At 41.0% G+C, this 22,672-nt stretch overlaps 1 protein-coding gene across 3 annotated transcripts in view; it reads right to left on the bottom strand.

Moving 5' to 3' along the window:
* Positions 1-22,672, bottom strand: part of TBC1D8 (TBC1 domain family member 8) — a 105,873-nt gene that overhangs the window by 10,589 nt on the left and 72,612 nt on the right. For 2 of the 3 annotated variants that reach the window (XM_088454183.1, XM_088454184.1), the window contains 6 exons: positions 16,676-16,883; positions 16,044-16,226; positions 15,303-15,452; positions 7,199-7,349; positions 5,326-5,540; positions 2,066-2,183 (listed from right to left, as the gene is read on the bottom strand). In XM_088454183.1, coding sequence (XP_088310309.1) covers positions 2,066-2,183; positions 5,326-5,540; positions 7,199-7,349; positions 15,303-15,452; positions 16,044-16,226; positions 16,676-16,883 — 1,025 coding nt within the window. The remainder of the gene's footprint in view (positions 1-2,065; positions 2,184-5,325; positions 5,541-7,198; positions 7,350-15,302; positions 15,453-16,043; positions 16,227-16,675; positions 16,884-22,672) is intronic. The other variant, XM_088454186.1, reaches the window with a different exon arrangement.

Raw genomic sequence — 22,672 nt, 5'->3', positions numbered from 1 at the left:
CAATGATTCATATATCAAATGAAAGGAAATGTAATGCTGAATCCAACACAATAAACAGAGGTCAAATATTTGCATTACAAGGGAAGTTATGCCGTGAAAACAACACTTGGGGTGAAAATCCCTGTGTACTTATGATGTTACTGTCCTATCAGTATTTTGTTGGGTATCCTTTATTTTTCAAGACTGCAGCACAGTGACGTGATCCAGGATTGTGGTGTTAAGTGAAAATGGTCTTTCTTATGCAGCAATTGTGAGAGAAATTGGTGGGAATGTGACAACGTCAGGAGTACGAAAGTGTTGTTTACGCTATCAGGAAACACAATCTATACAAAACAAAGAAGGAAAAGGCCGGAAAAAGTGCACAACAGCTGTTGATAGGAGAATAAAACGAATTTGCGTCAGGGACAGGTGGATGTCATCTGCGGCCATTAGCAGTAAACTGAGTGCAACTGGTGTTTTTGTCAGTACAAGAACGGTACAGAGAAGACTAATGGAGGTTGGCCTAAAAGGTAGGATTCCCCGAAAAAAGCCATTGCTGAATAAAAAACAGCAGCAGAAATGAATACAGTGGGCAAAAGAACACATTGCATGGACAGAAGGTCAGTGGAAACAAGTGATATGGAGTGACGAAACTAAGATATCGATATTTGGTAGTGATGGGAGAAAATGTGTGAGACGTCACATCAGGGAAGAGGTAGATCCAGATTTTATTCAAGCAACAACAAAGAATCCTACAAGTGTTATGATCTGGGCATGTATGACAGCAGATGCTGTAGGCTGCCTTTATGGCATAGATGGCACACTGAACAGCAGAAAGTACCTTGACATCAAACAAAACTTCTACCTTCTATCAGGGATCTTTTTACAGATAATGCACCATTTTTTTTCCAGCAGGATTCAGCTCCCTGCCACACTGCACGGATATGCAAATAGTGATTCACGGAGAATGACATACAGGTGCTGGGATGGCCAGGAAACAGCCCAGACCTAAACCCCATAGAACATTTGTGGTTCTGTTTGAAAAAACTGGTACATCTGAGGCGTCCATCCAATAAAAGACAATTAATTGAGGCTATGATTGTCTCATGGCACCACATAATAAAGAAGGAAGAGCTCCAAACATTGGTTGGTTCAATGACACATCGCTGTGCTGCTGTCTTGAAAAATAAAGGATACCCAACGAAATACTGATAGGACAGTAACATCATAGGTACACAGGTATTTTCACCCCAAGTGTTGTTTTCACGGTATATCTTCCCTTGTAATGCAAATATTTGACCTCTGTTTATTGTGTTGGATTCAGCATTAAATTTCCTTCCATTTGATATATGAATCATTGCACTGCGTGAAGTGAAACAGTTTTTATAAGCATTCGAAGTTGATAAACATTCAAATTTCAAAATGTGTCCGCAATATTGGCCACCACTGTATAGAGTAATATGTGATAGGGCATGTTGCTCTATATTTAGAGGCCTTACTAGCAGGAATAAAGATCACAGGCATTTCTTACTGAAAAACTAAAAAAAAATTCAGGAATTGCATCAATACTACAGAATGGAATCCTCTCGCTAATAAACACAAAATGATCCACAGCTTGCAGACGGAAGGGATCGGCTGTGTCCCCGGATAATGGCAACATGCACATAAGCTTTCATTCTTTTTAATGAATTTGTAATCAAGTAATTTCTGCACGCCATTGGGAGGTCTATGCATTCCTACCATCAATACAATGACATGTATTGCAATTGTCTACTTCTGTAGAGGGTGGCAGGACATCCATTAGTTATTAGGTACCAAACTCCCCTAGATTGTAAGCTCCTAGGAGCAGGGTCCTCTTCCCCACTGTCTCACAGCCCTCTTCTCTAGCACTTCTATGACAGCCTTCACCTTCCCAGCTGTATTGTGTATGGAGAATTGTGTTGCTAATTGTTACTTGTGCTCTGTTTATAAGTTGGTTACAGTAGTGTAATGTAATGTTCTGTGTACCCTTTACTGTATGTACGGCGCTGCGGACCTCTTGTGGCGCCCTATAAATAAAATGTAATAATAATAATAATAAACTCACCAAGAACTCTGTGATTAAAGTAATCTGGAAGCATCCTTTCACATACTGCAACTAATAGCCAAAATGCCTCTTCCTCTTTGGCATAGAGAAGTAAGACTGAAGTCAGAATATTCATGGACTAATTGCCCAAGAGTATGTAAAGAAAAAGAAAAATTAATTGGTACATTAATACATTTTTTAATTTTCTAACCAATCTCCATACATTTTAAACTTAATGCATCGTTTATTGTTCTGAAACTAAAAATAACATTTTGTAATTAAAAAATGCAACAGTACTATAAAAGGTCATAATTCCCTGTGTAAGTGAAAAATAAGACTAATTATGCTGCAAGGGTTAAGCTGGGCACACACCTTATCGATCAGTGTGTATGGGCTTCTATGGGGTCGGGAGGTCGGGCTGACAAATACTAAACAGCACATAAGATGCAACCTCCCAATCCCGACTGTTGCAGCAGCAGTATAAGCTAACGCTCCTGCAACGGCCCAGCATACAACACTATACAATCGTCAGCCCGTTCATCCTATATCAGGTGATCAGGCTGAGGATTGTATGTATAGGTGTGTACCCAGCGTTAGTTTTACTGAAGCCCTTTTTTCATGTAATGTAGACAGTAAGAGATAAGCTATATACAGCACATATGTAGAGTCTTCCAATGGTCCATTTTGTGCACAATATCAAAAAGCACAGCCCCAATGAAGCAACAGGTCAGAACAGCAAGAGATCTGACCCTTACAGTCACAGTATTGGGTTCTGATATTTAGGGGGATCTGTGATTTCAACCTCAGTAACATCAATTTTACTTACAACCAGTGATGAACACAGAATAAAGTTTATGTCACTGTATGAAACAAAAGCATACATCCTTAAACTGTTCAATTGGACCTTGCATCTAGTGAAGTCCTGAATGTATCTGGTGTATTTTCCACCTCACTTAATACCACACAATGGGCCTGATTCAGAGCCGGACAATATTTGCGCTCGCTCGTTCAGAAAAAACGGGTGGCTATTCAAATGAACCGTTCTCTCTTTGCGGTCTGTTCACGCCTCTATGTTTGAACGAGCGAACAAAACTTGCAGTCGTTTTTTGGGAAACTACGCCCCCTGGCCGCTCGCATCCTACGTCATGTCCGCTATTTATTTGATTAATCGAGTACATTGACCAGCGTATGAACTGCTCGCTATTCTTGTGGTTGGTTTTTCCTACCGCAATCTTGCGAGCAGTTCTGACTATAAAATAACCCAATGACGTGGTCAATGACGCTGCTGTATTAATTATGCACACCCATAAAACGCCCGTTTTGACCTTTAAGCACGCCTGCGTTCGGATCTCCACTCCCCGTTTTCAAGCACCTTCCCCTGTTACCACCCACATACGCCTCCTCCTGTCACTCAAAATAGCAGGCATTCGCTATTTAGCGAACAAACGATTTTCGGCCGCACTGACTGGTTCGCGCATGCGCATTACGATCCGTACGCATGCACATTTGTGCAAACATCGCTCGGAATGAACGAGCGGCTGCTTACAAGCGGCTCTGAATCAGGCCCAATTTTCACTACAAATTACACAATATCTGTACACAAATCTTACATATACTGTCATTTTTACAAAAGAGGCCTCTTCTCAAACAGCATACAATTTAACTGGATGGTTAAAACTATTCTCTGATAAATCGGTTTGTGAAAAGTGCAAAACATTTAAAAGGCACTGACCACAATTTAAGGTACAATTTCAGTTTCTGGTCAGGGACAGATGGCGAAGGAGTTTAATGTATGGTAAGAATGATTGAGTTCCCATTGTAAGGAGGGAAAAGTTTAAAGTTGAAGAGATGGAAAGAATGACATATAGGAAGGGATATTTTTATATGTAGGAAAAGGACTATGAGGTAATGTGATGAGCGACTGAATAACAAATTGTAGAGATTATAGGGTGACATTAACAGACAAGGGGGTAGATGTACAAAGCCAAAAAACGGTATCAGAGCACGTTATGTGCGCTGATACTGCTTCTCCCCGATGTATGATAGGGGGTCTGGGCGGTAAATGACAGGGGCGCTATGCGCCCCTGTCATTATCGGCGCTGCTATCTACAAGATAGCAGCGCCGATAGCCTGGGCTATGTATGAACGGTCAGATCGTCTGACTGTTCGGCCGGCTGTAGCTGTCGTTATCGACAGCTACAGCCTGGCGCTAGCCTATCCCCACAGCTGTCCCTGCTGCGGCGGCTGCCGGCTCCAGGGCTCCAAGTGGGAATCTCGCGATACTTGCGAGATCACGCGCATGCTCAGTGGAGCCGGCCGGGACAGAGACACAGCGCATCAGCACTAGGCTGATGCGCTGCTGTCTCTAACGGGTAGCGCCGGAGGGGGGGGTTAACGCTCCCCCTCTCCGGCCGATGAAATGTTTATACATCTCATCGGTAGTGCTTCCTGCTTCGCGGGAAGCGTTATAGCAGCACGTTAAGTATAATACATCTACCCCATTAATTGAAGAGGGTGAAGACAAGCACTAGGCTGTTTGGTGGCGATTATGCAATACAACCGATTTGGTGGGATATTTTACTTTGTTTCCGGTTATGTATACCTTTTATATTAGTCTTGTTTTTTTAGCACATAAAAGCTATTTTCTAGAATTGTTAGCAATGCTACCACTATTAGTAGATATTTATAATGGAGTCTGAATAAATTTGTCATAACTGGATAATAATAAATACTAAGTAGTTATAATAAAGATTGCAAGATTTTGCCTGTGCTGCTCCCTACCTCTGCAAATTTCTCCCAATCTCTACTAAACTTCAAACAAGCTCTCAAAACTCACTTCTTCATCAAAGCCATCCAGCTCTCATCCTAATCCACTGCTCCTTGCTACTTCCTCACGGTCTACCCCTTCTGTGTTACCAGTCTGCCTGCCTCTCCCCTTTAGATTGTAAGCTCTCATGACCAGGGCCCTCTTCCCTCATGTGCTTTTCCTTTCCCTTACTTACACTATCTTATACTCCCTACAAAGGCACCTAACCTTTGGTTGCTGCCGTCCTGCTGCTTACTTGAGTATTATGATGGTGCAGCAATGGTTATGTCCTTGCCCTGCATTGTTTTTTACTGTATGTCACTATTTTCTTGATGTGCTCATTTGTAAAGTGCTGCGAAACCTTTGTGGCACCATAAAAATAAAGGATAATAATACTAATAATAATAAACAAGCTGTAACAAGAAACTAAAATTATAATTGTAGTATGATGCTAAAAGATAGTCTAAGATTTCACCTGGCAGTATCCTATTTTGGGGTTCCTATAGGCATATGCAGTGAGTACTCTCCTGAGAGCTGCAATGCCAGTCTCATTCTGGAAGGCCGGATGCTCAGGTAGGGAACGGTGAAGATCACGTTCTATTTCTTCAGTCACCATGCAGCACCTGCCCATGGATTCCTCCACCAGCTTCATGTAATAATCTGGGTGAGTAGCCAGATCCGTCACTGCATCTAACAACAAAGTATTCTATTAACTAGTGTATGCCATGTAAAAGGGTACATGTGACTCATGTTACTCCAAAGTATGAATAAAGTATACAACACAAATTTCTTAGTATAACATGTTCTGCTATTTACAAATGAAATACAAACCTACATTTTCAAATGTATATTATTGACTCTATAAAAATCTAAACATAAAATAAGTTAAAGTGTAATATGTATAATGCTGTAGGCTGAAAACAGGGATTGAAGTATATGAGTGTTATTACATACGTACTGTATAAATATGAGTAGGTGGTGCATCTATGTACAATATATAAAATAGTATTTGATGATGAATTTATATTTTATTTCATCTTTTTATAAAACACTTCATTCATATATATTTGCTTTTAACACAAATCTTTTGTATAAAACATGCGTTTTTTAATGCATTAGAACTTTTCCACTTGCTAATATAGTTATTGAAGATGGGCATTGCATTTAAAATCAGCTTCCATCAACGTAATGACATCGGCCAGGGGTGTACCCAGCTTTACAAGCACTGTGCAGAGGAACAACAGACCAGATCATGCACATTCCAACATGGGATGGATTAGGTAGATATTATAGTGTTACAATTCTACATTTGGGTGCATCTTTACACATTTTTACCAGATTGTTATTTTCTGTGCATCCTATCTCTTCCCCAAAAGAACTATGATCACTACCATACCGATATTCTGAAATACATTGTATTAGTAATCATTATTCGCCTCTAAAATCCTGTATACATAACAAATAACCGTTAACATCCTTATGAAAATGAGTTGCATCGTGCGACTCAGTGCTCCCCATCCAGTTACAGCCCATTTTCCTGCTAACCTGTCACCTATTGATGCAGATCCATGCAACTTTCAACTGCTATTTTGACTCATGCCCAGGCTGATATCTCCGTAAATTACTCATGTGCAATAGTGTAAAATCACTGATTCCATCTGCGATCTTAGTGACTGCCAGTCAATACGGAGAGCATTTCAGTGACTGCCAGACAATACTCACAGCATTTTTAATGAGTACCATACAATACTAATAGCATTTTAGTGACCACCAGACAATCCAGAGAGCATTTTAGTGACCACCATATAATGCAGAAAACATCACAGCAACCACAATATAATAGAGAATATGCCACCATGCCCACCATATGCAAAGAGGGTTGCAATACCCACCATATAATGTAGAGAGCGTTGCAGAGCCCACCATGTAACGCAGTGTCACAGTTGTCCACAATGTAATGCAGAGTGTCGCAGTGCCCGCCAAGTAATGCAGTGTCGCAGTGCCCGCTATGTAATGCAGTGTCGCAGTGCCCGCTATGTAATGCAGACATGCAGTGCCTGCCATGTAATGCAATGTGACAGTGGCCACCATATAATGCAGAGAGTGTTGCAGTAACCTCTATATAATGCATAGACCAGCAGCAGTGTCAGGTGTGTTTCTGCCTCCACTCCTCTGTGTCAGCTGCTGGGGAAAAAGTGTGGGGAAGCTGTAGCTGCGGGCACTAATTAGGGTATGGAGGAAGCCGGCAAAGACAATGGAGAAGTGCCCGTTTCAGGGCTGGCATCCGGAGGCGTCCGCCTTCATTGTCTACGGCAGTTCTGTCCCTGCTCACTACTATAGGTGCTCACCTGAGAATATGAGCCACAATTCTCCACGAAGGGATTCAGGTATTCCCATGGCAACAAGCTTTCGGATTTTTTCTGTGCGAAACATACAAACTGTTCTCCCATACTCCGCAAAATGATCCATCCACAAACGCTCCTTTATCTGCTCCCGTGTCTGCAAATAGAGGACACAGAAATCCATATGATAACAGCTTTTGTAACTTGCATTTTACTAACTCACTACACAATGTGTTATTTGCAACCATTATAACAGCACCATGCTCAGTTTTTGAAGGACACATGACACCTGTCAACAGGATCACCCACTGATTTCTTCAACACCTGCCATTATGCATTTAGGCCCTCATTCAGAGCCGTTCGCTATTTGCGGTCGTTCGTTCAAAAACAAGGGGTGGCTATTCAAATGATCCGTTCGCAAATTGCAGTCTGTTCACACCTCTAAGTCTGAACGAGCGAGCAAAACATACGCTCGTTTATTTGTTAAAAACGCCCCCTGGCCACTCGCACCATACGTCATGTCCGCTATTTATTAGATTAATCGAGTACATCGACCAGCGTATGAACTGCTCGCTATTCTTGTGGTTGGTGTTTGCTACCACAAATTTGCGAGCAGTTCTGGCTATAAAATAACCCAGTGACGTGGTCAATGACGCTGCTGTATTAATTATGCACACCCATAATACGCCCGTTTTGACCTTTAAGCACGCCTGCGTTCGGATCTCCACTCCCCGTTTTCAAGCACCTTCCCCTGTTACCACCCACATACGCCTTATTCTGTCACTCAAAATAGCAGGCACTCGCTATATAGCGTACAAAAGATTTTTGGCCGCACTGACTGGTTCGCGCATGCGTACTAAAAACCGTACGCATGCGCAGATGTGCAAACATCGCTCGGAACGAGCGTACTGCCGCTAACGAGCGGCTCTGAATGAGGGCCTTAGTTTCCACAGACTGTATATGCGTATATATTTCACAGACTGGTATAGGCGGTTGTGAGTGTTGTCGTTTTCGGTATGAGGTTACTCAATGTGTTGTCCATCTCCAATTATCGCATGTATTTATATAGGAATAATAAGGTTAAGGGACCAAAACGTTACGTCCACATGGTATATGATGATCAAATTTGTCCTTGTTTTGTTAAGAAAGCCTGTTGAGTGTCCTCTATTTATTTTAATTTTATGGATAGATTGATAGCTATTCCTCCTTCATCCCTGGGGGACACTGAAACACTGAGGTATAGGAACTGGAGTGAAGGGACTCTCACATCACTTTTTCCATTGTCCGATGGAGCCAGGCACTCTCTGGCTGTTCCCTCCAGCATACTGCAACAATATCAGCAGAAATACTTGAATCCTACATAATAATAGAAATTCAGAGGTATTAGTTGCATACATTTAAATATATGAATAAGTGCAGAGCCAGCGTCAAGGCTCCTCTATACCGGCGTCCCTAACATTAAGGTGTTCACGTCTGAGGTGCAGGGCATCCCAAAAGAAACCAGCCAAGACCACCTCCAGGGCATCACACGAAAAAGGGAAAAAAGGTGATCGTTAAGTATAGATGTGTAAAGATAATCAATAAGTGTTAATATAATAAGAAATAATTTAAATTGCATAAATAATAAACAAATAGAAAGGTGATGAAAAAGTATCTATGTGAATTAAGTGGTGATGCCCTGAAAAAGGCCCAGCCAGAGCAACTCTGTGGGCCCCACGCCCAAATGCTCACCCCAAAATAATTAATGCTACCTAATAGTAGCACCCACTACTAGGTAGCATTAATTATTTTGGGGTGAACGTTTTAGCGTGGGGCCCCGGAGTTTTTCTGGCTGGGCCTCTTTCAGGGCATCACCACTTAATTCACATAGATACTTTTTCATCACCTTTCTATTTGTTTATTATTTATGCAATTTAAATTCTTTCTTATTATGTTAACACTTATTGATTATCTTTACACGTATATACTTTACACTTCACTATCAACTTTTTTCCCTTTTTCGTGTGATGCCCTGGAGATGGTCCTTGGCTGGATTCTTTTGGGATGCCCTGCACCTCAGACGTGAACCCCTTAATGTTAGGGACGCCGGTATAGAGAAGCATTGATGCTGGCCCGGCGCTTAATCATATATTTGCAAACATATGCAACTAATACCTCTGAATTTCTATTATTATGTAGGTTTCAAGTATTTCTGCTGATATTGTTGCAGTGTGCTGGAGGGAATATCCTTCTTTTTTCTGTAGTTCAGAGTAAACCCCGCCCTTTACAAGCACCTTTGCAATATCATTAAGCTGATGTGAGCGACCACTATACTTTTTATTTGCGACTCTCTGGCTGTAGTCATGCTAATGTATTGCCTATTTTAATTTTTTATTTTTAACTGTTTTTGACAGCTAGCTGGAGGTTATACCCTGAGATGGACTACGGAGATGCTGCAGCAGCATCTCCAGGAGTCTGACTCAGCCAGAAGGGGGTGGACTTGGTCAATAAAACTGCAGGCATGTGCATTGGATCCCCGAGGATCCAGTGCAATAGGTTGCTCTAGGTAAGCGGGCAAGTCAAGGGTGGTGACGCACAGGGCCTCCACTGAGTAGCTGTGTTCTTCAGTGCACACTTTCCCTAAATTCTATAGGTAGACAGCTTTACATCCAAAGATGCCTTTTGGGTATAAGGAGTTGCTCATGGCCAAGGAGAGCAACTTTCCTTTAATGATAGCTTTGGTCGTCCCTAGTGTTCCCCAGGTATCAAAGAGGAAATAGCATTTTTATACTTATGCTTTTTGGTTCTGTTTTAGTTATACTGTATGCATGTATAAATATAACAAAATATAATAAATGTTACGCACACCATATATTTGATTAAATATATACTGTAATAAATATGGAAGCTATTGCAGTAAGAGAACAAGGCATGAATTAATGTTAACAAAAATAAGATGAAATCCAAGCATTAAAATATGGTGAACTTATACCTATGTTAATTAAAAATAAGGTGTATAAACAGCAATGATTTATACCAAACATCAAGGCCACAAAAAAAAGGGAATGTTGAGGCTCTCCTACAATTAGTACCAAGAAAAACAATTAGCACCTTAAAATTAGCAATTTTGGAATGGCAACAGAGAACATAAAGACATCAGCGTTTCAAGTTTGTTATGGTATTTTAAATAAAAAATAGCTTTACAGTCTGTAGATATTGTACATCAGTTGGTAAACATGAGTTATAAACCTGTGACTTTCTATATATGTATGTATGTGTCCTATTTTCAGGGATGAAAGCAATCTAAGCAAGAAACATTTTTATAAGTTGAGCTTCTTTATTGCAGCAGAAAATGAAGACTCGTGACATGAAACTCATTATTTCAATGGGAGTGTTGTATTTTGTTGCCATAGTTGTAATGTCGACATGCAGAATGTCGACATCGACAATCTCGACACTCATCATGTCTACATGATTAGAACGTTGACAAAATGTCCCTGGTGGATTAGTGGTTTTGCGGCTCCAGTGGGGTCTTCTGGGTTCAGCGGTAAACACCTGATGACTTCCAGCAGATCCTGCACAGCTTCCAGGGGTGAGTATTGCTAACCCTCTCCCTAGTACCTAACATTAACCTCTCGTCCTGTAATCTAACCCTCTTCCTTAGTGCCTAACCCTCCTCCCTCCTGCAGCCTAACCCTAACCGTACGGTGCCTGCAGACATTTCACATTTCAACATTGTGAACATGTTGACATTCTGCAGGTGCCGACATTTCAATAATGTCGACATTATGACTACATCCCATTTTTACACCTCGCTGCTTTTTTGATGCTGTATTTAGTTTAACATTTCACACGGTTCTGCACATACATACAAACATTCACACAGGGCCGGCGCTACCATTAGGCAGCTGCCTAGAGCGCCGGCCACTGGAGGGCGCTACTGAGTCCGAAAAAAAAAAAGTTAAGTATGTTCCCGAGAGAGATGGAGCTCAGCACGTCTCACGTCTGCTTCCCATCTGCGACCGACAGCCCCAGCCCCGATCCTCAGCCTCCTCTAGCGCAGGCAGGGAAAACTCCCCTGACTGACTGATTCCCCCTGACATTGGCAGAAGTGGGGGGTGGAGCCAATACAACAAGCCCCACCCCTTATCACCCACGAATCGCGGCATTTATTACATTGCGAGGGGGCCTAACGATACAAGGTGCCCCCATTAGCAACCTGCAGCATCAATAGGGTAAGTATGTTTGTGTACTGTGTACATATGTGTATCTATGTGCATGTATGTGTTATTGTGTATATGTGTTAGCGTATGTATACAGTGTAAGTGTGTGTGTATGTATACAGTGTATGTGTTAGTGTGTATGTATGTGTTATTGTGTATATGTGTTAAGGCTCATACACACTAGAGACGATGTGCTGTATGAACGATATCGCTGAATGATTTCCCTTGAACTTTCTGTAGTGCAGGACAAACGATATTGGGTGTACACACAAAGATAGCTTTAAAGATCTCTTTCAGTGAAGTCATCCTGACACATCTCTGAACAGGCAATTCTTCACAATATTGTCAGATTGGTCTGCATGTACGGACGACAAAATACATAGTTAAAGACCCACGGGAGCACGCATCATTGGCCGTGCACTGCATACACACTGAACGATATGAACAAAATATTGTTGACCGATATCGTTGTCGTCCATAAAGATCGTCTAGTGTGTATGCGGCTTTAGTGTATGTATACAGTGTATGTGTTAGTGTGTATGTATGTGTTAGTGTTTATATGTGTCGGTGTATGTATACAGTTTATGTGTTAGTGTGTCTATGTGTTAGTGTATGTATACAGTGTACATTATGTATGTTTTACTGTATGTATACAGTGTATGTGTTAGTGTGTATGTATGCTGTTGTGATCAGTAGTGATTCAGACCCTTAGGATGATTTCCGGCCTTTTCATTACACTTCACATGATTTCCGGCTTTTTCTAAATCTTTACTATGGTTTATGGCTTTTTCAATGCATTTACCATGAGTACTGTTTTTACCCACACCCTTTTTATATACAGTATAATGTATTAAAGCACCACTGTTTTTGGGTTACTACAAGATTATTTGGAAACTCCAGTCTGGAAATCCTGCATTTGCAGCTAGAGAATGTGCAGCTGATTATGGAGTGATTTTGTATGGGTATGGGTGTAATGCAGAGGGTTCCCAAACTCTCCCATTATAGTCCAGGTTTAAGGATATCCATGCTTGAGCACATTTGACTTAATTAGTATCTCAGTCAATTTGGTTTAACCGTCTGGGCTCAAGCATGGATATCCTTAAAACCTGGACTGTAATGGTGGAGTTTGGGAACCTCTGCTATAATGTATGGTGGAGAGGGTTGTGGATGGTATTATTGTATTGTGTAGTGGTACTGATTTAATGTATAGTGGGAGAGTGTGGGTGCTATGTGTAATGTGCAGGGAGAATTGCAGATTTTATTTTTTCATAACCTTGTTCTGAAATCTGACATTTGCAAACCCCTCCCTCTAGAAATCCTGCGTTTCACCCTGCACAGCATTCTGCATCAGACCTGCATCTGGACAATGCGTCTGAACTGCAAACATGGCAGCCAGGTGGTGGTAAGAGTTGTTATTTTATTTGACAAAAATTAAGTGTGAGAGGGCTGGTGAATGGGTAATAGGTTAGTAGGGGCCGTAGGCTGAAGCTTTGCCTAGGGCGCAGAGAAGCCTTGCACCGGCCCTGCATTCACACACTACATAGTCAAAAGTAGGTGACACTCCTTCAATTCTAATTTGTGTGTGTTTTACCATTTCAGCTTTGCCTATTGCTAACAAAATTCAAAACCAAGCAAACAGTCTCCATAATCAAACATTCACAGGAGAACGGGTCACTTAAAAATTGTCTGCCTTGGTTGTGGCACTCATTACTAAATTAAATTGTCTCTGAAAGCAACATCAGCACAAGAAATGTTTGTTGCAAGCTTCAGGGACTGGGCTGCCAGAATCAGACCACAGCACACAAGACTCACATCACCATGCACAATGCCAAACATTGGCTGAAGTGGTGCAAAATGCATCACCATTGGACTCTGGGGCAGTGGAAACATTCCCTGGAGTGATAAAACACACTTCATCATCTGGTCGTTTGAATAAGGGTTTGGCGGATGCCAGGACAACGCTTCCTACCCAAATGCGTGTTGCCAACTGTACAGTTTGGTGGAGGAGGAATAATGGTCTGGGGTGGTTTTTCATAGTTCGGCCTGGGCCCTTTAGTTTCTGTTTATGCTGCAACATACAATGACTATCTAGAGAATGGGGAGCTTCCAACTTTGTGGCAACAGTTTGAGGAAGGTCTTTTCCTCTTTCAGGATGACAATGCCCTCATGTAGTAGAAAATATATTATATGGCTGTGCAGTATAAAATAGAAGAAGTATAAGCAAGGTATACAGTATATGGGAACAGAAAAGTATACCTGGAGTGAACTGTATGTAATAGGAGATCTCTTTGCTCTATGGTAATTCTGATGTAAGGCTACCAATATGGAAATTGTAATGGGATCCTTCATACACATGACAAGCACCTACTGTACATATTTATAAACCAGGCAAAGAACTGCGAGCAAAGGTAACTTGATAATGTATATACCATTTACACCAAGCTATTTTATAGTATGTGTAAGTTTGTTATTGAAGATTATGCTAATGAAAATATGTAATATCTTAAATGAAGCTCCACATCAGCATGCAACCTTTCCTGATATAATTGCCCCTGAGTTAGGTGCATCTCAGCTTATATGGTTACCCATTTGTACATATAAATGTACAGCCAAATTTATGTGCAAGAGGCTATAAGTAAATATGTACTGCATATATGATTGCAAGTTCCACATCTAGGATATCTGATATAGGGGGAGAGCTCTGGAAAGTGATCAAGTGGAGAGTGATAAACTACCAGACACTCAGCTCTTTACTGTCATCTTACAGGCTGTGTTTGAAAAATGAGAAAAATGACAGGAGCTGAATGGTTGGCAGTTTAATCACTTTCCAATTTATCACTTTCCAGGGCTTAGTAAATCTGCCCAATAGTGTGCCTGTTAATAGTATTAATGAGACATATGTCTAACACAAACGGAATTCAATTCCAGATAATGCTACATCACCTTGATTATACCTAGACTTTACCTCGCACCCCCATAGAGTTGCACAGGAAAATATGTGAAGTTGAGGTGAAGATGATGGTGAAGTAGAGGTGATGTAATACCACCCAGAATTTGGGAATTTGCCCTATCACACTGACATAAGTAATTCTGAAAGCCATTCATACCAAAGTAAATAAAAATATTAGCATAATATATTCTCATCGTTATCCTGATTAGGCAATAATGATGACTGGGCCTTTTGTTAATAATACTCACACATTGCCCAGGGCCCTAAGAATTCCTGTACTATATCCTAGACAGTATTTAGCCTTATCTGTACAGTATTTAGCCTTATTTGTGTGTTAAAAAATTAAAATAAAGTAGTAATGTAATATTAGTAAGTTTCCTGACATCATAGCATACTCCTGTTTGGTGAAATCACTAACAGACTAAGAAATAGGCCATGCACAATAAAATGCTGGAATGATGTCCCTTTTTCCCCCTCAGCAATAAATTTACTTTAAAAAAATGCCTAGTTAAGCAATCTTCAGAGTCTGGGACATATTACAAGCACGGGTTCCATTTGTAACCTAGGTAATAATTATACCCTGTCTAACTACACTACAGTTTTTTTTACTTATATTTTATGTTGTAACTTGTAAACGTATCTACTCTACTTTAATGTAATAGAGGGAAAATATAATAGTTAAGAGCAAAAAAAATAATAAGAAATCCCCAGACAGAATTTCCAAACCGGGTAAACATCTAAACTTCCTCATTTAGACCCAGGATCATAGGCCAAAGTGGTAAAGGAATAATCACCCTCTTGCTTCTGTTCACTGGGATTTCTTAGCACTTCATGTACACTTCACAGGTTATGAACAAAGTACACAATAAAGCAACTGTAGTTTGGAAACGCATACTACAATAAAAGTACACCGTTCCTCCTTACAGCACACAAAGATGTATGAAGAAATATACCGTACCAATCCAGTGTCAGGGCTTTCAGTTCCCGTCTGATGAAAAGTAGCCATCAAGGCTTCTGCATTTGTTGACAGCTTCTCCTTCTCATTTCCACCTTCCTCATTTTGATTAACCATTATGTTCATATTTCCAAAACCTTCTTTACCAAACACCTGTGCAGCAGGATATTTACCGTATGTTAGAAAGTTGTAAAATGTCTCTGCTAACTTTGTTTTCTAGTAGTTATGAAAGAAGCAAAACTATCTTCTTGTTCTTTAGATCAGAAAATCATCCAAGCCTAATGGCGGAACTGTCAATTTACAGGATATCTATTTAACATGACCAAAACTTACTAACTGCATTGTACACAGGCCTACATTTCCTGGTAACAAAGGCTCAACTAGTTCAGTAAAACAGCCAGAAGGCACAAGACTGTGGTTTAGGACTTGCTGTCCCAATTTGCATTGCACAGGTAAGAGTTCAAGTAATTGTTAAATATCCTGGAGAAGTAAAATGGATCACCTGGCACCTTGGGGAAGTTAGCAAATATTGCTTAACTAACTAACTAACTAACTAACACACACACACACACACACACACACACACACACACACACACACACACACACACACACACACAAAATATATTTTCTAAGAACTGCTTTGTGAGGCTGTTGAATTTTTTTTAACAATATGAGATTGCAAAGCAGTATGTTTGTGAATCATTATAGAGTATGTGAATTATTCATTAGGGATAAACAGTACCATATCTTTGTTTTTCACAAGCACTGTGCTGGTGTTGACTTGCTCAAGTCTGAGGAGTAAACCATTAACGAGACTCTCTCTGTCTTTCAACTCAATAAACTGGAAAGCCATCTGTTGCCTTATGCTGATAATAATGGGATTGGGTAGTAGGCTGGTGTCCTCCATCTTCTCCACACTTACTACCTGTAATAAAACACACATGTTCAGATAAAATGGGAAAACATTGGAACAGGATATTGGACTAACAAGTGAAATTATGTGACCTCTCTATAATTCACAGAATATTTAAAAAGAACCGTGTAAAAAGAAAAGTAGAAAAAAAACCCTTAAGGAAATACAAGCCAGAATTAAACAAAAACATTGGTGCTTCAAATGGGGCAGCTTAACTTGTTACTAGCAGAAAACATTTCTGTACAAATGTATTTCTTTCAGTCCATTAGATAAGTCATATAAAAAGATTTAAACAATTGTGTTAGTGCACCTCTAATAGAAGGGATCATAGCTCTGAATGACCATCCCTACCTCAACATTGCTTACACACAGACACCCAGGGACAAAAGGCATCCTAGTAAAGCATGAGTAAGATTAGCAGAAACATAGGAGTACAAATGAGGAAGCAATTAACATCCTACCTCTTTAAGAGGTATGATAACATTACATACTCCATCCTCTTTACTGGCAAAACATAAATAGCTGTCAGAAGTATATATCCTGCCAGGTGTGTGGCACCGATTGAAGGGCGTCCACAGGGAACAATCAACAACATCATACAACTTCTCTTTTCTTGGCAGTTTGAACATGGACCGAAAAAACTCTTTCCGAGCCCTTGCTTCAAGATCCCTTTAAAATAAAAAAATATATAATTTAAAATGTTAGTAAGTATAATGCAAGTACTACCTTCAATATAAGACAACATTTCTTCCCTGGATCTCCTCTAATATTAGCTGGATAAAGATTGTGTTGTTACCCTTGATCATTTGTACCATATGTCACATAGCCATAGCCATGTGCCGTGGGGGAGTTGCAGGGGTGCCTCAGTTTGGTGTTCCAGTACCAAATCAAATTATTTATGGTCCATGTGATAGGCAAAACCACTGGTGGCTACTAATTATAAAATATTTGGACAAGCAGAAATGCAACCCTGTCCACCACCACATAACTGAACCTAGAAATTACAGGTAAGCACAATTTACTTAATTTAATAATTTTTTGGCTAGGGGTGCTGTAAAAATAATGTTGATACTATAGAGCTCCATGATTCAAAAAAGGTTGTGAACCACTGGACTACACCCATAGAAGGGAAGGTAGTTTGACCAAGTTATTTTGCCAAGCTTATTAGGTCTACCTTATTGGTACATAACAAAATTTTGTTTTATATAAATATCGGCTTACTGAAATATATCTGTATAGCCTACATTTAACCCTTAAAATTACGGTCTGCATGATATCCGCATGTACCATGAAAGTGGATGTAGCAGGCCCGGGATACAAGTAGGGTGGTGAGCATGATTCCTTGCTGGCAGTGCTGCTGAAAGTACAGTACCTACTGACAGTGTAAGAGGAAATGTAGGTGGAATGTAAGACATTCGGAAGTCACAGGGAACCACTGGGGGAAAGGCTGAGGTGGGGAAAAACACCCCTACTTTCATCAAATAACATATTTAAACAGCTTGTCTTAATACCCATATCAGACCAACTATAACATAAAAATGTTATATTGCGGAACTGAAAAAAAATTGACGTGCTAAACATGAACATAGATGTATTCAACTAAAATAGATTTGACTAAAGAAATAGAAAAGAAATAATGTAGCCAATATATGGTTTTAAATGAAACTTGTTCCAAAGTATAGTAATATATTAAAGCAGTGGTTCCCAAAATCATTGCTTAAGGCACCCCTAACAGTCCAGGTTTTAAGGCCATCCAAGATTGAGCACAGCTGATTAAATAAAATTGATTGGTGTACTAAGTAAGTCACCTGTGTTCAAACATGGATATTCTAAAAGCTTGGACTGGAGTTTGGGAACCTCTGTATTAAAGTACATTATCACTTAGTATGTTACATAACACTTGCCCAGTCTACACTCTAGTACAATCTCCTCTTTTTTTTCATGCAATATACTTTTTGGTTGACAACGAAGTATAGGAGAGATGCCACCAATGTACTCATATATACAGTTGTGGACATGGCATATCATGAAATGGCAGTTCTCTGTTCTTACATTTTGTAAGAATTAAAAAAAAGTAATGAAGAAATTGTGTTGGTTTACAAAAAGACTGTATGCAAAGACTAACAAAACCAAAAAATTGTCATGATCTGAGCTGATGTTGCCCCTACCACTGTGCACAGATTGTTGGCTGCTGATTGGACTATATACTGATACTCCATCCATTGCTGCTGTATATTATGACCACTTTCGCCATGGGTATACATCTAGGGTTGTCTATTCCAGATCTGAGTTAGCTGAGTACCTTGACCACTGTTGGATTCTAGTAGTGCCTATCTAGACTCTCCCATCACTCATGAGGAAGTGAAGGATGCTGTTAAATCTTTTTATGTTAGTAAGGCGCCAGGGATTGATGGGCTCCTAATAGAATTGTACAAATAATCAATTAATTTGTTAATAAATTATTAGAGATATTCATGGCTTTGTTGGAGGTGGGCTCTGCCCCACTATCAACGGCTAAAACCTTAATTGCAGAGATTCCCAAGCCTGGTATAGACCCGGCCTTCCCGGATTCTGATTGTCCTATTTCACGATTATTTACGGATGTAAAAATTTTGTTGAAAATTCCAGCTCTTCATTTGAACAAGGTGTTTCACAAGATAAAATTAGCCCAACCAGACTGGTTTTATGCCTGGACAGTCGACTGCTATTAATCTCCGAAGCCTTCATACTTATTTACAAATCGCTGCGGAGGGAATGGGGTATGCCTTGCTTGTGTCCTTGAATGTGTTGAATCGCTGTTTTTATGGTAAGTGATGTCTCACTTTATAGTCCTGGGTTTTTGGCTTGGGTTAAATTGCTTACTCTTGTCCAGCAGCAGAGGCCTCTGTTTATGGTTTTGTCTCAGACTCATTTGCCCTTGGTAGGAGTACTAAACAGGGATTTCCACAAAGCCATTAGTGCTATCAGCATACTTGCCAACTCTTCCTGATTTTCAGGAAGACTCCCTGAAATAGTAGCAATCTCCCTGATTGCACCTTACCCCCATTATGTAGCTGTATATATATAAAAAAACAACCATACAGTATATACATTCAAAAGGGATCATCAGTATAATTTCCTGGCATTGGTTATAAGGCACAATGATCCCTATGGCTACATGCATTTTCTGAAAAGTATCAGTGTGTTTTCATCAACAAATAGATCTTACTAACTGCTTTGGGGCTCATTTACATTTGGATGTAAATACATTTTATGGCACATCTCTCAGATGTAGCAGTACACGTCCACTTAACGTGCTCATAGGTGCTGCTTTCACTATCTCCCTGAAATGCTTTTTCAAAAGTAGGCAAGTATGGTTATCAGAGATTCCCCTATGCTTTCTGCCTTGATGGTCTCTGACTGATGACATATTGTTATTTTTGTCCTGTATGGAGCACTCCCTGCCAGCTCTACTGGCGATGATGGATCTTTTTGGTTTTTATTCTGGTGTTAGGATAAATTGAGATAAGTTTGCGGTTTTACCCCTTCTTCCTACCGTATCATGGCTGGAATCATATGCCTTACCTCTTCACTGGTGTATGCAATTTAAATACTCAAGTATCCAGATTGCTAACTCTCCATCAGCTTGTGTAGATTTGAATTTAAATTATTTGAAGGTTAAGTCAAATGTCTGACGTCGTTTCCCCCTCTCGGTTACTGGCTGGGTGAACCTAAAAAGATGTTTATTTAGCTTAAGTTGCTGTATATTCTGCAACACTCGCCAATCTATCTTCCTCATTCCCTGTTTTTTTTTACAAATTACAGTTATCTGACTTCCTTTATTTCGAGGTATAAACGGGCCTTTATAGCTTATAAAACTACCGTATTTGCCGGCGTATAACACGACTGGGCGTATAAGACGACCCCCAACATTTCCACTCAAAATATGGAGTTGTATGTTATCAAACATGTCCAGTAAACATAAAACAGTGCAAGTTTATTAAGGAGTATGACAGGACATTTTCTATACTGTATTGTACTGATGACCCGCCGCGGCCGCACTGGATATTGCGCGATACTGGATGGTATGTAGAATGAGGTGGGCGGGCATCTGGAGGCCACTATGGGCACCGGGCGAGTATCGGAAGGCCACTATGGCAGCTATGTCTATCCCAACTGAAGTGCACCCGGCGTATAAGACGACCCCCCCACTTGGAGGCATGTTTTTCAGGGCAAAAAAGTCGTCGTATACGCCGGCAAATACGGTATATGCAGGCCTAAAAGTGAAGGAGGCCTGACCTTGCCGGATATGAGGCCCTATTATCTAGCAACTCAGCTTGTTCATCTCATAGAGTGGGTCTCTGCTCCAGAAAAGGAGGATTCCCATTGGGCTTTGCTGGCAAAGATGGGATTAGGGTGTACACCTTTACAGATTTAATTGGCCAAGTCCTCATTTACCCAGTGTCGCCCTCTTCTCATTAAGGTGCATAGTTTGGTTAGCAGTGGCAAAACTTTTAGAGGAATCTGGGATTGACTTGGACTGGGATCACCACTTTGAGGTAACACTACTTTTCCTGAACTTCGCGCTTTGATCCCTCTGACTGTCTTATGGGGGTACATTATGTGTGTCATATTTATCAGTTTGGGGCTTTTCAATACAGATTAGGTACGCCCTCTGTGCACAGTTGGGGGCAATCTACCTGATATCTCCGAGTCCCCTTGTAGGTCTTTTGCTTTGGCCCATCTCCAACCAAAAGTCTATGGCCCTCATTCAGAGCCGTACGCTCTGAGCAGAGCGTACGCTCTGAATGAGGGCCGGGCTCCATTTTCATGGAGCGTCCTCCTGGACGCTCGTATAGCTGTGGGTCACCACCCACAGGCTATACGAGCGTGCATTGTGATGGTCGCGATGGTCGAGACCATCGCGACCATCGAATTCGCGAGCCGGAGCCTGCGTATGAGGTTTTCAACCGCAAGCTCCGGAGTGATTTTGGCTCTATCAGAGCCAAAATCACTCCCACTGACATCACTAGTGATGTCAGTGGGCCGGCTTCTGACGGGAGGCGTTCCCGTGGGAACGCCCCCGTCAGGGAGGCACGCCCACCAAAGGGGGCGTGCTATCAATCAACATTGACAGCACGCCCCCTTTGATCGGACACAACGAGCGAAGGACTTTCCTTCGCTCGTCGCGTCTGGCGCATGCGCACGACGGAGCTCCCTCCGTCGTGCGCATGCTCAGTCCATAACATCGACCCACTTGCGAGCGGACAGCCGCTCGCGAGTGGGTCTGAATCAGGCCCTATGTCCCTATTGCACTCTGTCGTATTTAGGTGTGGATGGACTTAACTCCCTTAGGCAACGAGGCAACTTGGGAATTCTGTCTGATGAGGACTGGAGCTTTGTGATGGGATCCCCTTGTATGCCAATGACTTTTGCTAGATATCAGCAAAGCCTTGTATATTCTGAGTTTAATGGACTCCAGCTTGGCTCAGTAGGTTTGGACGGTTGCTATGGCCCTGTCATCAGCCTCCTGTGTTCTGGTCCTGTATAAACAGGACTGGGAAACCCCATGCCTGTCTTTTTGGATTGGACCTGGCAGATTCTCTAAATTCCTATCTACAGCTTTATGTTAATAATCTTTTTGTGTTAGCTAAGGTGTGTCTCACTCGAACTTGGATGATCCCTTAGACGGTGTAATGGTTAGCGCTACTGCCTCACAGCACTGAGGTCATGGGTTCGATTCCCACTATGGCCCTAACTGTGCAGAGTTTGTATATTCTCCCTGTGCTTGCGTGTGTTTCCTCCGGGTACTGGTAGGTTAATTGGCGAAGCACAAAAAAAAAAAAAAAAAAAATGCCCATAGTGTGTATGTTTGTGAGCATGTGGTAGGGAATATAGATTGTAAGCTCCACTGGGGCAGGGACAGATGTTAGATATTGTCTGTAAAGCGTTGCAGAATATGTGTGCGCTATATAAATAACTGGACCTTTTTTTTTTGGCCCATTGGTGTCTCCCCCCCTTCCACCCATCCCTTTCTCCTTCATTTTAAATTTTTCCCTTACATGTTTATGGTTTATACCATAGGGTGCCTTGAGGGACCGAGTGTGGGAACCTAACGGCCCAGGTTTTAAGGATATCCATGCTTGGGTACAGGTTAATTAGTACCTCAGTCTTTTGGTTTTAACCATATGTGCTCAACCATGGATATCCTTAAAACCTGGACCGTCAGGGTGCCTTGAGGACAGAGTTTGGGAACCTCTGGTTTATACTCATTTTGTGATTTTTCTAACTATTTTGGGAACTGTTTTATTTGCATTTATTTGTTATGCTGACTGATGGACTGCCCCTTGCCTTTTGTTTCCCCATACTAGCTCACTTGGTTGTACGTCTGTTTCCAGTGCTACCTAATTTAATTGCATTTTGCTTGGTTTGTCTTTATTGTTCGTTTGCATTTTTAGGTTTGAAAATCAATAAAAATA

Source organism: Taudactylus pleione, unplaced genomic scaffold (assembly GCF_031769625.1).
Source record: "Taudactylus pleione unplaced genomic scaffold, aTauple2 ptg000609l, whole genome shotgun sequence".
Lineage (NCBI taxonomy): Eukaryota > Metazoa > Chordata > Amphibia > Anura > Myobatrachidae > Taudactylus > Taudactylus pleione.
Note: the sequence above shows the minus strand (reverse complement) of the source record. Positions and strands in the feature narration are given on the sequence as shown.